The sequence below is a fragment of the Sapajus apella genome, unplaced genomic scaffold (genome assembly GCF_009761245.1).
Source record: "Sapajus apella isolate SASKATOON/1434 unplaced genomic scaffold, GSC_monkey_1.0 scaffold97, whole genome shotgun sequence".
In the NCBI taxonomy this organism is placed as follows: Eukaryota; Metazoa; Chordata; class Mammalia; order Primates; family Cebidae; genus Sapajus; species Sapajus apella.
In genome coordinates this window covers 4,824,294-4,839,769 of record NW_022437037.1, presented here as the reverse complement: position 1 = coordinate 4,839,769, position 15,476 = coordinate 4,824,294, and the positions used below count along the sequence as shown (strand labels likewise).

Here is a 15,476-nt window from a genome sequence, read left to right as displayed (position 1 = left end):
GTCCCAAAACATAATATGTGTATTGTTGAAGCAGCAAATCAGACCTTGTTATATTATAAATGGTATGGAGTAACTGGTGATATTAACAACAGAATTCAGTTCGGGATATTCTAGTGTATGTTACTGCCAGAGAAGCCACATGGAATGACTTTCCTAATTGTCTAAGTAATCACATTGGAAAACATAATTTTTAAGAAAAAGGCCGGATGCAGTGGCTCACCCCTGTAATCCCAGCACTTTGGGAGGCCGAGACAGGTGGATCACCTGAGGTCAGGAGTTCGAGACCAGCCTGGCCAACACAGCAAACCCCCGTCTCTACTAAAAATACAAAAATTAGTCGGGCGTGGTGGCGTGCACCTGTAATCTCAGCTACGTGGGAGGCTGACACAGGAGAATCCCTTGAACCCAGAAGGCAGAGGTTGCAGTGAGCCAAGACTGCGCTACTGCATTCCAGCCCAGGTGACAGAAAAAAAGAAAAAAAAGAAAAGCTATGAAAGACATTCACACACTTGGAAAAGTTAATAGCAAGTAATCCTAGCATAATAACACTTTCTTCCCTACAGCAAGAAGTATGATTGCTAATGGCTCCTTTCATGGAACAGAAATTCTTGTTTTCACTTAAGATGTTCTTTGTGGAAAGACTGGTCTTCAAGCTCCCTGCAGGAAGGGAGAAAATAAAAAGAAACAAAATAATATTTTCTTCCCAGGAGTGGTGATATGAACACAAAGAACCTAGACAAGAAGGAGATGGTTCACAGGCATTAACCTACACCATCGCACAAACGCAGTCTTTTTTTTTTTTTTTTTTTTTTTTTCTTTTGAGATGGAGTCTCACTCTGTCACCAGGCTGGAGTGCAGTGGTATGATCTCGGCTCACTGCAACCTCTGCCTCCTGGGTTCAAGTGATTCTCCTGCCTCAGGTTCCCGAGTAGCTGGGACTACAGGTGTACACCACCACGTCCAGCTAATTTTTCTGTATTTTGGTAGAGACAGGGTTTCACCATGTTGGGCAGGATGGTCTCTATCTCTTCACCTCACGATCCACCCGACTCGGCCTCCCAAATGCTGGGATTACAGGCATGCGCCACCACACCCAGCCAAATGGAGTCTTTCTGTATGGCTTTTAACCGTGGTCAAGTTGGACAGACTGAGTGATACACAGTTTGGATGTCTGTCCCCTCCAGATCTCATGTTGAACTGTAATCCTCAATGTTGGAAGTGAGGCCTAGCATGAAGTATCTGGGTCATGAGGGCATATCCCTCATGAATGGCTTGGTGCCCTCCTTGTGGTAAGAAGTGAGTTCTTTTTTTTTTTTTTTTTTTTTTTTTTCTGAGACGGAGTTTCACTCTTGTTACCCAGGCTGGAGTGCAATGGCGCGATCTCGGCTCACTGCAACCTCCGCCTCCTGGGTTCAGGCAATTCTCCTGCCTCAGCCTCCTGAGTCGCTGGGATTACAGGCACGCGCCACCATGCCCAGCTAATTTTTTGTATTTTTAGTAGAGACGGGGTTTCATCATGTTGACCAGGATGGTCTCGATCTCTTGACCTCATGATCCACCCGCCTCGGCCTCCCACAGTGCTGGGATTACAGGCTTGAGCCACCGCGCCTGGCCTAGGAGTGAGTTCTTGCTCTGAGTTCATGTAAGATGTGGTTGTTTAAGAGTGTGGCACCTCCCCACTCCTACTCCTGCTCTTGCCATGTGATCTGCCTGCTCCCCCTTCACCTTCTGCCATAATTAGAAGCTTCCTGAGGCCCTCACCGGAAGTAGATGTTTGCACCATGCTTTGTACAGCCTGTAGAACTGTGAGCCAATTAAACCTCTTCTTTTGTTTTTGTTTGTTTGTTTTTTGCTGGTGGTGGTGGTTGTTTTTGAGACTGGCTCTTACTGTGTCACCCAGGCTGGAGTACAGTGGTACAATCTCAGCTCACTGCAGCCTCCACCTCCCTGGGTTGAAGACATTCTCCTGCCTCAGTCTCCCCAGTAGTTCGGACTACAGGTACGTGCCACCACATCTGGCTTTTGTATTTACAGTATAGACGGGTTATACCATGTTGGCCAGGTTGGTCTTGAACTCTTGACCTCAAGTAATCTGCCTGCCTTAGCCTGCCAAAGTGCTGGGATTACAGACATGAGCCACCAAGCCCAGCCTCTTTTCTTTATAAATGACCCAGTCTCAGGTATTCCTTTACAGCAATGCAATGGACTAACAAATTGAGAAAAAAATTGTCTAAGTAGTAAGAATGTATGTATTTATTACAGAGACAGGGTCTTGTTCTGTCACACAGCCTGCAGTGCATCATGGCTCAACGTAGCCTAGAACAGTCACGCTTGAGCCATCCTCCTGCCTCAGTCTCCTGAGGAGTTGTGACTATAGACACATGCCACCACTCATGGCTAATTTTTTTATTTTTATTTTTGCAGAGACAAGGCCTCACTATGTTGCTCAGCCTGGTACCAAGCTCCTAGCCTCAAACGATCCTCCCACTTTGGCCTCCCAAAGTGCTAGGATTACAAGTGTGAGTCACTGCACCTGGCCATAAATTATCTTACGAACTCACATGAATCATCAGATGAACTTGACAGTTAATAAAAAAAAAAAGTGATAAAAATAAATTGGTTAATCAACACATGGAGAAAAAGTGCAGCGTCGATAATAAGAGAAAATAAAAAAACAGTGGCCAGGCACAGTGACTAGCGCCTATAATCCCGGCATTTTGGGAGGCTGAGGCGGGTGGATCACGAGGTCAGGCGTTCAAGACCAGCCTGACCAATATGGTGAAATCTCGTCTCTACTGAAAATACGAAAATTAGCCAGGCATGGTGGCTCATGCCTGTAGTGCCAGCTACTAGGGAGGCTGAGGCAGGAGAATCGCTTGAACCCCAGAGGCGGAGGTTGAAGTGAGCCAAGATTGAGCTACTGCACTCCAGCCTGGGTGACAGAATGAGACTCCACTTCAAAAAAAAAAAGAAAAGTGTACATGTGTGTATATATATACATACACTCATGCGCGCACACACACACACACATACATATAGGAATATCTTTTTTGCCTGTCATTTTAGGATTTTTTTTTTTTAAAAGAAAATACCCCATATTGACTAGGATATAATAATGTGCACACTATTCCTACATATATCCAGTAGGAATATAAATCCACACAACTCACTTGGAAAGGAATTTAAAAATATACATATCAATATTTTCGAAAGCATTCATATCCTTTGAACCAGAAATTCCAATTCTGAAAACCATCATAAAGAACGTTCTATACATGAAAAGAGTTCTATTCATAAAGAAGTCCACTACAACAACATTCATAATCACACAAAAATGGAAATGTGTCTCCTTAAGAGGAAAGATTGAGCAAATTACAGTATCCACTTAGCAGGATAGATGATAGGTATGAAATAGCTAAAAAGTCATCAGGCATGCATATAAATTGTAAGCATGACTGAATTTCAAAAATCAAATCTTCTAGACTTATGAAACAAGCTTATATGAAAACATAAATTACTAAAACTCTTAACACTGGGAATAAGGAAAAATGACTGCTGTTTTTCCATCTGCTTCACATTTTCCACATTTTTCTTTAACGTTTATATATTTTTGTATGACTTCCAAAATATAATGCTAGGACAACAGATCATGTTTTGCTTAGGAACAAAAAAAGCTTCTATGAAGCAGGTAGTGAAAATTAAAAGCCAGTTTCCACCTTACGGTTTACCTTGTGTCTTCTGGGTCTGGCTGCCTGCTGAAACAGGGTTCACATTAGGCTCCTGGCTCTGACCAAGGACCTTCTCATCCCTGCTGAAGATGATTTTTGGTAACTGCGTACCAGCTTCTGGTGGAGACTTTATTGTTACCCTACATTCAAACGAGAACGAGACAGAAGGAAAAAGGGTCAAAGCAGTGCTCCTGGCCACTGTACATGCTGGATGCAGGCCCTCTGCCAAGCTCATGCAGTCCTTATGATGTTCTACAACACAGATTCTATCATCCACATTCTGCAGTACTGAAACCGAGGCTCAGAAAAGTTAAATAACTTGGCCAAGAGCACCTATAGGAAGTAGCTGGGCGAGGATCCAGGTAGTCTCTCTTAGGCCTAAGATCTTAGCAACCACATAAATCTGAGGTACACCTTTTCCCTCAAGTATCCTTAAAATGCTCAGCAAATTGGTGCACGAGAGAAACAGAACGAAACATAAGACACCAGTAAGACCTTAAAGTGAAATCCAGGCCGGGCACTGTGGCTCACACCTGTAATCCCAGCACTTTGGGAGGCTAAGGCGGGTGGACCACTGGAGGTCAGGAGTTTGAGATCAACCTGGTCAACATGGTGAAACCCTGTTTCTATTAAAATTACAAAAAAATTGTTCGGGCATGTTAGCATGTGCCTATAGTTCCAGCTACTCGGGAGCCTAAGGCAGGAGAATCGCTTGAACACGGGAGGTGAAGTTGCAGTAAGCCAAGACCACACCACTGTACTCCAGCCTGGGCCACAGAGCAAGAGAGACTCTGTCTCAAAAAATAAAAATAAAAATAAAAATAAATAAAGTGAAATCCCAGGAAGCAAGAGAGGGCAGTGGCACCGTTAGTTGCTGCCTAATATCCATTTCCACCCTTCCGGCTTCTCATGAGACCCGATTTTGTTTACTCCACTCCACCCAACCCCAGAAGGGCCAGTGACAGTTCCCATGCCTGAGTGGATGCCCAATCTAAGCTGGCACATTCAAGCACTTCTCATTCTAACTACGAGAGGAGCCTGCTCTCAGTCCCTTGGCTGGATATGGATGACAGAACAGAGCCACCTGGTGATGGCTGGGAAACCTGCCTGAGGAAGAAGCTAACACCCAGGATGGCAGAGCAGAGAGATGAAACGCACCAGAGTCCTTAACCAGAGTCAGCAAGCCACTGCAGCCTGTCTCTCGCCTGCCCCACTGAAGACAGGTGAGGTTATCAATGTCTTCAATACATATGCCAGAGTCTAAGTCAAGTCTTTTGTTGCTTGCTGCCAAAAGCAGCCTAACTAATACGGGAAACTACCAGATCAATTTTTTTAAATGAAAACAGAGGTTATCATGGAGAATATTTTAAAAGTTCAGGGCCAACACTTATCTGCAGCCTTTCCTTCCTTTCTACAATTCATGAGTTCTTCTTCCCTTCTGCTCCTTTATTTGGCTGTAATTGTGTGTAGTGCCATTCTGTCTCCCCCATCAAGGACAGGACCTCTGTCTCCCTAGCCTTGTCTTTAATCTCCAGCACTCAGCATGGTTTTTGGCACCTGGCAGACACCCAAGGAATGTTAGCGTACTACTACATTCTCCCCAACTCTACTGTGGAACTGAACTGAAGGAACTTTGGAATTACTTACTCACTTCTGGAGATGTCTAGGATTAGAAGGGTGACAGAGACAGACTCTTTCTTTAAAATACAGTAATTTACATCTTCATCCTGAGAAAGGAAGAGCCAATTTTACATCATCTTATTCATTCACGCTAGAACAAGAACAAAGTTTTCAGGAACATAGCAAATGAGTGGCTCAAACTCCATAAAAAAGGGGATGCGGCCGGGCACGATGCCTCACGCCTGCAATCCTAGCACTTTGGTAAGCCGAGGTGGGCTGATCACTTGAGTCCAGGAGTTTGAGACATAGCCAAGAAAGTGTGAAACCCTGTCTCTACTGAAAATATAAAAATTAGGCAGGTGTGGTGGCGCATGCCTGTAGTCCTAGGTACTCAGGGGACTGAGGCGGGAGGATCGCTTGGGTGAGAGGTCAAGGTTGCAGTAAGGTGATCGTGCTACTGTACTTCAAAAAACCAAAAATGGCACTACAGAAAGTTCGGGTGTTCCCATTCAATGGCCTGAGTTCAAATAAAGACCCAGACCAGGTCACACGTTTAATACTCACCAGGTAAGACGAAAAGCCATCATTCTTTGTACGGTCTAGGCTAAATCCAATCTAATAGGGAGTAAAAAGAGAAGAAGTAAATATCCACGCAATTGTCCATACTTTTCTTACTCAAAAAGTGGAAAAGGCGGTACTTCTGACGCGGTTTCCTCTCAGTTTTCTTAGCATTCATTTTGTAAGAAGGCAAACTAAAATCACTCAAGTCAAGTCAGTAATTACTGGAATTATTACAGCATTACATCTTAAGTGATAAATGTGAAATTATTTGATGCCTGACATATAATTTGCTACTCACAAGCTTCATTATCTCCATATTCTGACACTTTATATTTAAGCACTGGGGTTGGAAGGTGGCTCTCACCCAGGCTAAAAGAGTAAACCCGTGGATCTCATTAAAAGGTACTTACAGTCACACCCTTGTCTTCAGGCTCATTCACTGAGAGGCTACTGACGTTAACCACCATATAGCCATGCTTGAAGAATCCAAAGGTGTTCAGATGAACCTTATGCCTCACATCGTCCTAAAGAGATGTGAAGTGGTGGAATCAGTAATATGGAAAACTGCTTTTCATAACTTAACCTATTCGTTTTCTTGAAAAACTGTGATATGTCATTTCCTGCTAGCCAGCCAACGTTTCCATATGCTCAGTAACATACACAGCTGTGGTAACATGCCTTTCTCCAAAAGCTGAAGACAACTCCTCGGAAATCCACAAGATATTAACAGTTTCTGCAGAAGGAAGTACTGAATGGATTCAAATTCACTCCAATGCACTGGTATGTGTTCTAGGAGCAAACTCGGAGGTTGGCTAGAATGTGACTTCCAGGGCAGGAGGAACCATGTTTTCGTCATTCCCATATCCTTCCTGATAGTACAAAGCCTGGCATCTAGTAGGCACTCAAAACATGCTGAGGGGTGGGGAGGAAGAAAGGGAGTGGCTGAAGCTGCTCCAAGGATACACTCATTTATATAAATCCTCTTATCAATCTGTGTGTACCTGGCTCCTCCCTGCAGGGTGAAGAATGGGATCTGCACATTGACATACTAAGCTATAATTCAATTATTTAAAAAGGTGAATTTATACCTAAAAATGATACAGTGTATGATGGGTTTTCAGGGAACAAAGCCTTATGCAAGAGGAATCACAGGAATAGGAAACAGCGACATGGAGACAGAGTCTTTTGGATACAGGAAAATCCTAAGGTTTGGTGAGACTGCATCACACAGGCAGATGCCTATCCCATCTGCCTGATGCTGTCTCAATATCATGACTCCAATCTCAACTAACTCAGTACACTGCAGGACCGATAGAATAGTGGGGTCAGTGAACACTTCTAAAACTGGGCTTCCACAAACACACTTTATGTTGTGTAAAAATTGAGTTTCGGGCCGGGCATGGTGGCTCACACCTGTAATCCAAGCATTTTGGAGGCCAAGGCAGGCAGATCACCTGAGGTCGGGAGTTCAAGACCAGCCTGACCAAAATGGTGAAACCTCGTCTTAAAAAAAAAAAAAGTTTAAAAAAATTGAGTTTTGGCCGGGCGCGGTGGCTCAAGCCTGTAATCCCAGCACTTTGGGAGGCCGAGGCGGGTGGATCATGAGGTCAAGAGATCGAGGCCATCCTGGTCAACATGGTGAAACCCCGTCTCTACTAAAAATACAAAAAATTAGCTGGGCATGGTGGTGCGTGCCTGTAATCCCAGCTACTCAGGAGGCTGAGGCAGGAGAATTGCCTGAACCCAGGAGGCGGAGGTTGCGGTGAGCCGAGATCGCACCATTGCACTCCAGCCTGGGTAACATGAGTGAAACTCTGTCTCAAAAAAAAAATTGAGTTTCATTTTGAGATTTGGCTAAACTGCAACACCTTCCTTAAGTTTGCAGTTTGATTCTTTGTGTCAAGGGTAACTTTTCATTTCTAGATTTGGGGTTTCCTGGACATCACTGGTAGTCTAATAGCAAACACCAAAGGCCTGTGAGGAGGGGCTGTGAAGCAGATCTTCGGCAGAAACAGTATAAACCAAATCCTCTCCCCTCCCACACAGAGCTCTACCACACTGCACTATGACTAGCAGGATTTTCTTTCCTGCCCACTCCTGCATTCCAGGAATATAGCTTTTTGACAGTCCTAGATGATGGGCTGAGACACAGAGGGACACAGTTCCAAGTTGCCTCCCTGCTCAGGCCTAAGGCTACGGTCCGTGTTTCCCCTCAACATCTGTTAAAACCCAGGACTCTGGGCTTAAAGTCTCTGCAGCGACACAGGGCAGCCCTGGCTTCCCTGTTCTTTTGCCCACTGGAGTTTCAGCTCCTTCTTCCCTTTTTTGGGCCCCTGGGAATTTCCCTCATTTTCTTAGGACCTCAGCTATGTGGTGAAAACATGTTTGAAAACTTCCACTCCCTGGTGGGCTGGAGTGGCTTGCAGCAAACCAACATTCTCAGAGAGAACAATTGGAAAAGCCAGATAGGATAACAGAGGTCATCTCCTGGAATCCACAAGAGTGGGTCAATGGTAAAAGGCAGAAAAGCTAAGTCTCCCAGCCTTTCTTGGAATTATCTGAGAGAATTAAATCCACTGAAAATGTCTTAAGTATCTATTTTCTCAGTTCTCTCAAGGACAATACATGACGACCACCATCCTAGAGGCACAGGAGAAATTTATTCAACTACATACAATGGACGCCTTAGCACACTGGTCTTAATTCTCCGGCAGAATCTTCAGTGGAGCAGGACCCGGAAGGGAGAGGATGAGGGAAAATGAACACACAATTCCTGCCACATAAAATAATGAATGTGAATCACAGCCATATTCATGTAAAACAAACTTGAATGCGGTGGAATCATCTGTGGTGACAGAAGGGAAGACAGTGGCTACTCTCAGGAGAAAGGAGCTTTCCTGTCACTTGAGGGAAGGTGAGGCTTAGGGTGCTTCTGGAGGGGCTTGGTAATGGTTCTGCCTCATTTCCTGCCGGCTGCATGAGTGTGTCTACATTCTGGAAATGTACTGAGTTGTTTGATTATAATGAGTAATTTTTAGCATGTATATTATACTTCAATAAAGTTTAAATTTTAAAGTATGCTTTTTCTAATTGATCCAGCATGAAGCTCACTGCTAAGTGTTTCATTTATACTCACTCAGTCCAACACAATACCAGTTTTCTAGGTTGGTTTTTTTTTTTAGAAAATGTTTCAATTGCAACCTGATGGCACTTTTTCCCCATATAAACAGTACACATTCCTTTACTCTTTTTTTTAACCTTTGCATCATCATTTCACTTGATGATACAATGCCATGAAAAACAGGTTTTTGAACACTCTTTTAAACAATAACAACAGCATCTTTTCAGGGACACTGAACCAATAATAAAAATAAAAGAAGGAAAAAAAAAAACAGCATCAGTTGAGCATGGTGGCTCACATGAGTAATTCCAGCACTTGGGGAGACCAAGACGGGTGGATCGGCTGAGGTTAACAGTTTGAGACCAGCCTGGCCAACACGGCAAAACCTCATCTCTACTGAAAACACAAAAAGTAGCTGAGAGTGGTGACCCATGCCTGTAATTCTAGCTATTTGGGAGGCTGAGGCAGAATTACTTGAACCTGGGAGGCGGAGCTTGTAATGAGTCGAGATCATGCCACGGCACTCCAGTCTGGACGACAGAGTGAGACTCTGTCTCAAGACAGACAGATGGATAGATAGATAGCCAGAAGCAACAGCAGGTGCCTGTGATGCTGGCTACTCAGGAGGCTAATGCAGAAGGATCACTTGAGCCCTGTAGTTTGAGACCAGCCTGGACAACATGGTGAAACCTCAACTCTATCAAAAAAAAAATTAGCTGAGCATGCTGGCATAAGCATGATGGCACAAGCCACTGATCCCAGCCACTCAAGAGGCTGAGGTGGGAGGACAGTTTGGGCCCAGGAGGCCAAGGCTGCAGTGAGCCGAGATCATGCCATTGCACTCCGTCCTAGGCAACAGAGCAAGACCTTATCTAAAAAAAAAAAAAAAAAAAAAAGAGGGCGGTCGTGGTGGCTCATGCCTTTAATCCCAGCACTCCAGCACTTTGGGAGGCTAAGGTAGGTGGATCCCCTGAGGTCAGGAGTTCAAGAACAGCCCGGCCAGCATGGTTAAACCCCATCTCTACTAAAAATACAAAAATGAGCCAGGCGTGGTGGCAGGTGCCTATAATCCCAGCTACTTGGGAGGCTGTGGCAAGAAAATCACTTGAACCCGGGAGGCAGAGGTTGCAGTGAGCCAAGATCGTGCTGCTGCACTCCAGCCTGGGTGACAGTGTGAGACTCTGTCTCAAAAAATAAATAAAAGAAAATAAAAAGAAAATATTGCTGCCAGTAATATCTGCAGGACCTTCACCCAACCTGTTCCCCACCTCCATTTTAAGCTATCATGTCATGTCAAACACGATATGTATGGAAGTGACTTTGTTATACCTCACTATAAAAATCACAGAGACAGAGAAATCTTGAGACTGGAAGAAAACACAAGCGAGGATATGCCGAAGCAGCATGAGCATGCCACTACCAGATGCAAGCAATGGAGATTCCACTACATTCTCAACCTCCATCCTATCTCAAGAGCATGACAATACCAGATGCAGGCAATGGAGATTCAGCTACAATCTCAGCCTCCACCCTACCATTTCCATGAGCACTGACACAGCAGTAAAGGCCGCGTGTTTCACCAAGGATTTCAGAGACTGCAAGCACTTCAACTTGTCTCTAGTACTGCACTAAGAGTTGCACATCTCACCTCAACTTCTTACAACTCTATGAGGCAAGAGTTATTATGTTCATTTGCTAGATGAGGAAACAGAGGCTCAGAGAGTTAAAACTTGCTTAAAATCATAAGGCCAGTAGGTGGCTAACTTAGGATTCATTAAACCCCAAATCTATTCTTTTAACTACCACATACTTTTTACAACCAAATAAAAAGTATATCCTAGGGGTGGGCGTGGTGGCTCAGGCCTGTAATCCCAGCACTTTAGGAAGCTGAGGCAGGCAGATCACTTGAGCTCAGGAGTTTGAGACCAGCCTGGGCAACATGGTGAAACCCCATCTCTGCCAAAAATACAAAAAAGTAGCTGGGTGTGGCAGCATGCATCTGTGGTCCCAGCTACTCAGGAGGCTGAGGATCACTTGAACCCGCCCAAGAGGCAGAGGTTGCAGTGAGCCGAGATTGCGCCACAGCACTCCAGCCTGGGTGACAAAGCAAAACCTCATCTCAAAAAAAAAAAGTGTACACTATTTTGATGTTTTTGCTCTTTTCCTTCCTCACTTTAAAAACCGTTGTTTTATACGGACAATGCTATTTTAACTAAATGTCAGAACTTCCGCAACACCTTCATATTAAACTGCTTTCAGTCATTAAAAAAAGGCAATGATACTTCAATTTAGTTTTTCTTATAAACTGAATCTTAGAAAATAATAAATACAGTAACGCTTCACTGAGCTAGCTGCAGCTCACCCACTGGTGGTCTACAGAGTGTACTGACCCACACGTGTTATATATGGCCAACACAGTGTTTTGTTTTACTTTTGCTTTTAATTTTGAATTAGTTGCCAATGAATGCTGCAAAAATAACATGAATTTCCAGCTCCTCTTATTTAAAAAAAAGGAAAAAAAAAAAAAAAAAAAAAAAAAGAGCCACAAGATCCAGAGCTTGTAGGCCACGTTCCAGTACAATAAGAGCCCATTCTCCGGAGCAAGGAGCAGCGGCCACTATGAAGAAGCCTGTGCTCTTCTGCTGTCCCCTCCCCTACAGTCTCACTGAGTCAGCTGACTTACAAAACCGAGCTGGCTTCTAACCGCATCCGAGTTTGCGACCACCGATTAAGACAAAAATCAGATCTGAAAAGTAAGCAAAAAGTACCTTCAGGCACCATCAGCAGTTTCTCCACTAATACAGAAAAAAAAAAAATAATGATAATAGTAAGACTACCAATCACTGCCGGGCTCAGTGGCTCACACCTGTAACCCCAGCACTCTGGGGGGCTAATGTGGGAGGATCACTTAAGTTCAGGCACTTGAGTCTGGCCAATATGGTGAAACCCCATCTCTACTAAAAATACAAAAATTAGCCAGGAGTGGTGGTGCCTGCTTGTAATCCCAGTTACTTGGGAGGCTGGGGCAGGAGGATCACTTGAGCTTGGGAGACAGGGGTTGCAGTAAGCCGAGATCAGGCCACTGTACTCCAGCCTGGGTGACAGAGAGAGAGTGTCTCAAAAAAAAAAAAAAAGGGTCGGGGGGACTACCAGTTATTAGCTGTCGTCTATTAGTGGAGGGAGTAACTAACCTAAGAAGTTTAATATTAAAAATTCTTGGCTCGGGCCGGGCGCGGTGGCTCACGCCTATAATCCCAGCACTTTGGGAGGCCGAGGCAGGTGGATCACAAGGTCAAGAGATCAAGACCATCCTGGTCAACACGGTGAAACCCCGTCTCTACTAAAAATACAAAAAAATCAGCTGGGCATGGTGGCACGTGCCTGTAATCCCAGCTACTCAGGAGGCTGAGGCAGGAGAATTGCCTGAACCCGGGAGGCAGAGGCTGCGGTGAGCCGAGATCGCGCCATTGCACTCCAGCCTGGGTAACGAGAGCGAAACTCCGTCTCAAAAAAAAAAAAAGAAAAATTCTTGGCTCATTGCACATACATAGCAATTCACAAAGGAAAAGGAGTCAAATTCACTCATATTCACTCAAAAATCCAACAGCTAAGCACGTGAAGTGAGAGAACTACACAGAAGACTGAGATGCTAGCAAACGGACTATCCTCTTAGACAGTTACTGAGGGCTTTAGGCACCAGAAGCTTACCCACTGCAGATAAAATGGAAGGTGCACCAACCTAGGTTGAAATTTTGGCTCCTCCACCTTTTTAGCCAGAGCTCCATTTTCTAAAATTCATAAAGCAGGGATAATAACAAAAAAATTCTATGAATTGTCAGCATGCTTAAGAGGGGAGAAAGATGTAAAAGAACACTAAATGTGTCAACAGCATCCCCTCAGTGTCACTCTCTCCCAGCTCTCTTCCTATTGCCCTTCCATCCAAGTCCACCTGAGTAAGCTGTTGGCTGCCACAACCAAGCTCTTTTCCACACTTACAACAAAGGTGCTGGGCTTGAGCTCACATTGCCACAGCAGTACACTGTCTCCTTTTCCACACCACTGGGTCCACATGGTCCACTCAAAATTCTGGACAGACATGGCTAACCTACGGATGGACATGCATCCAGTTTTTAATTTTTCATAGTGATCACAGTTTTGGAGGCATGCCTAGGAAAGGTTAGAGCTTTATCAGAATGGAGCTGCTAACAAACGAGCCCGAGATGAGGCACGATCATCATCATTATCATCATCAATAGGCAATAACAGTCAACGCGAATGAGATGAAGAAAATCCTCTTTTATTCTTTGTAAATTTATTTTTATTTTTCTTGAGACAGAGTTTCCCCCTTGTTGCCCAGGCTGGAGTGCGGTGGCACAATTTCAGCTCACTGCAACTTCCACCTCCGGGGTTCAAGTGATTCTCCTGCCTCAGCCTCCGGAGTAGCTGGAATTGTAGGAACCTACCACCATGCCTGGCTAACTTTGTAGTTTAATTATTAGAGACGGGATTTCACCATGTTGCCCAGGCTGGTCTCGAACTCCTGACCTCAGGTGATGCACCTGCTTCGGTCTAAAGTACAGGGATTACAGGCGTATGCCACCGAGCCAGGCCAGGAAAATCCTCTTTTAATTTCCCCAAACTTTCCAGATACTTTTGGAAGGGAGTGAATAAATGCATCCCTCCCTACTGGGAATTCACAAAGCAGTATGTGAAATGAGGCTGCAGCCAATGGAGTAAGAAGGATCCACTGCATAAAGCTGCAGTGATCAGGTGGGTCCTGATTGCACCAATTCTGGAGCATTTGTGCAAAGACGGATTTGATTTACTTACTTACAAACATCACTGTGGGTTTTTTGCTTTGTTTTTTGCGACTGGCCTCTTTCTGTCACCCAGGCTAGAATGCAATAGTGCAGTCTCGGCTCACTGCAACCACCACCTCCTGGGTTCAAGTGATTCTCCTGCCTCAGCCTCCCAAGTAGCCAGGACTACAGGCACGTGCCACAACGCCCAGCTACTTTTTGTATTTTTTGGTAGAAACAGGGTTTCAACATTCTGGCCAGGCCGGTCTCAAACTTCTGACCTCAAGTGATCTGCCTGCCTTGGCCTCCCTAAGTGCTGGGATTACAGGCCTGAACTGCCACGCCCAGGCCTACAAACATCACATGATGTTTTCTGGGGTTTTTTTGGAGACAGAGTTTCGCTCTTGTTGTCCAGGCTGGAGTGTAACAGCACAATCACAGCTCACTGCAACCTCCGCCTCCTGGGTTCCAGCAATTCTTCTGCATCAGTCTCCTGAGTAGGTGGGATCCACGCCCGGCTAATCTTTTGTATTTTTAGTAGAGATGGGGTTTCACCATGTTGGGCAGGCTGGTCTCACACTCCTGACCTCAAGTGATCCACTCACTTTGGCCTCCCAAAGTGCTGGAATTATAGGCATGAGTCACCGCGCCAGCTACAAACATCACTTAATGGCTAAATATGTTTTCTGAAAGTTATTACTCAAAAACCAAAGTAATAACACATTGCTATGAAGGAAGAGCTTCCTAAGCCTGCCGTAACAAACAGCCACACACTGGGTGGCTTAAAACCACAGAAGTTTGTTATCTCACAGTTCTGGAGGCTGCAAGTCCAAAATCAAGGCGTCAGCAGGGCCTTGGTCCCTCAAAGGCCCTGGGGAAGAATCCTTCCTTCTCCTTCAAGCTCCCGGTGATTGCCAGCATTCTTAACATTCTCGCTGTGTAGCTGCCTCACTCCAGGCTCTGCCTCCAGCATCACATGGCCTTCTTCCCTCTGCATATGTCTCTGCACCCTCTCCTCTTCTCATAAAGGCACCTGGCGCACTGAAAATTGGGCATACCCTAACCCCGGCATGATCCAATGTTAACTGCAAAGACCCTATTCCAGATAAGGTTACATTCTGAGGTTCCAAGTAGACATGAACTCAGGGGACGCCAGTCAACTCAACACATACAGATCCATCCTCTTACTCATTTACACTGAAATCTTCTGGTGCTTAATTACCTGACCCATATTTTTGTTACTCTGCAACTAAACAGATGTAGAAAGGGATAAAGAAAAGCTATCTTATAGTCCAGATACCATTTCTTGACCCCTAGTTTTTTTCTATTAGACACAAAAACAATAAACCCGGCTAGGCACAGTGGCTCATGCTGGTAATCCCAGCACTTTGGGAGGCCGAGGAAGGTGGATTGCCTGAGGTCAGGAGTTCGAGACCAGTCTGGCCAAAATGGTGAAACCCTGTCTCTACTAAAAATACAAAAAATTAGCTGGGTATGGTGGCACAAGTCTTAGCCAGTTGGGAGGCTGAGGCAAGAGATTCACTCGAACCCGGGGGATGGAGGTTGCCGTGAGCCGAGATTGTACCACTGCACTCCAACCTGAGCAACAGAGCAAGACTCCATCTCCAAAAACAAAAAAAAAAACTC

The 15,476-nt window shown here is 44.9% G+C and overlaps 1 protein-coding gene across 5 annotated transcripts in view; it reads right to left on the bottom strand.

Moving 5' to 3' along the window:
- The window catches only part of GPR107 (G protein-coupled receptor 107), an 83,246-nt gene that overhangs the window by 56,461 nt on the left and 11,309 nt on the right, over nt 1-15,476 (bottom strand). For all 5 annotated transcript variants that reach the window (XM_032257594.1, XM_032257598.1, XM_032257595.1 and 2 more), the window contains exons 2-5: nt 6,320-6,433; nt 5,913-5,963; nt 5,376-5,455; nt 3,729-3,868 (exon numbers count right to left, since the gene is read on the bottom strand). In XM_032257594.1, coding sequence (XP_032113485.1) covers nt 3,729-3,868; nt 5,376-5,455; nt 5,913-5,963; nt 6,320-6,433 — 385 coding nt within the window. The remainder of the gene's footprint in view (nt 1-3,728; nt 3,869-5,375; nt 5,456-5,912; nt 5,964-6,319; nt 6,434-15,476) is intronic.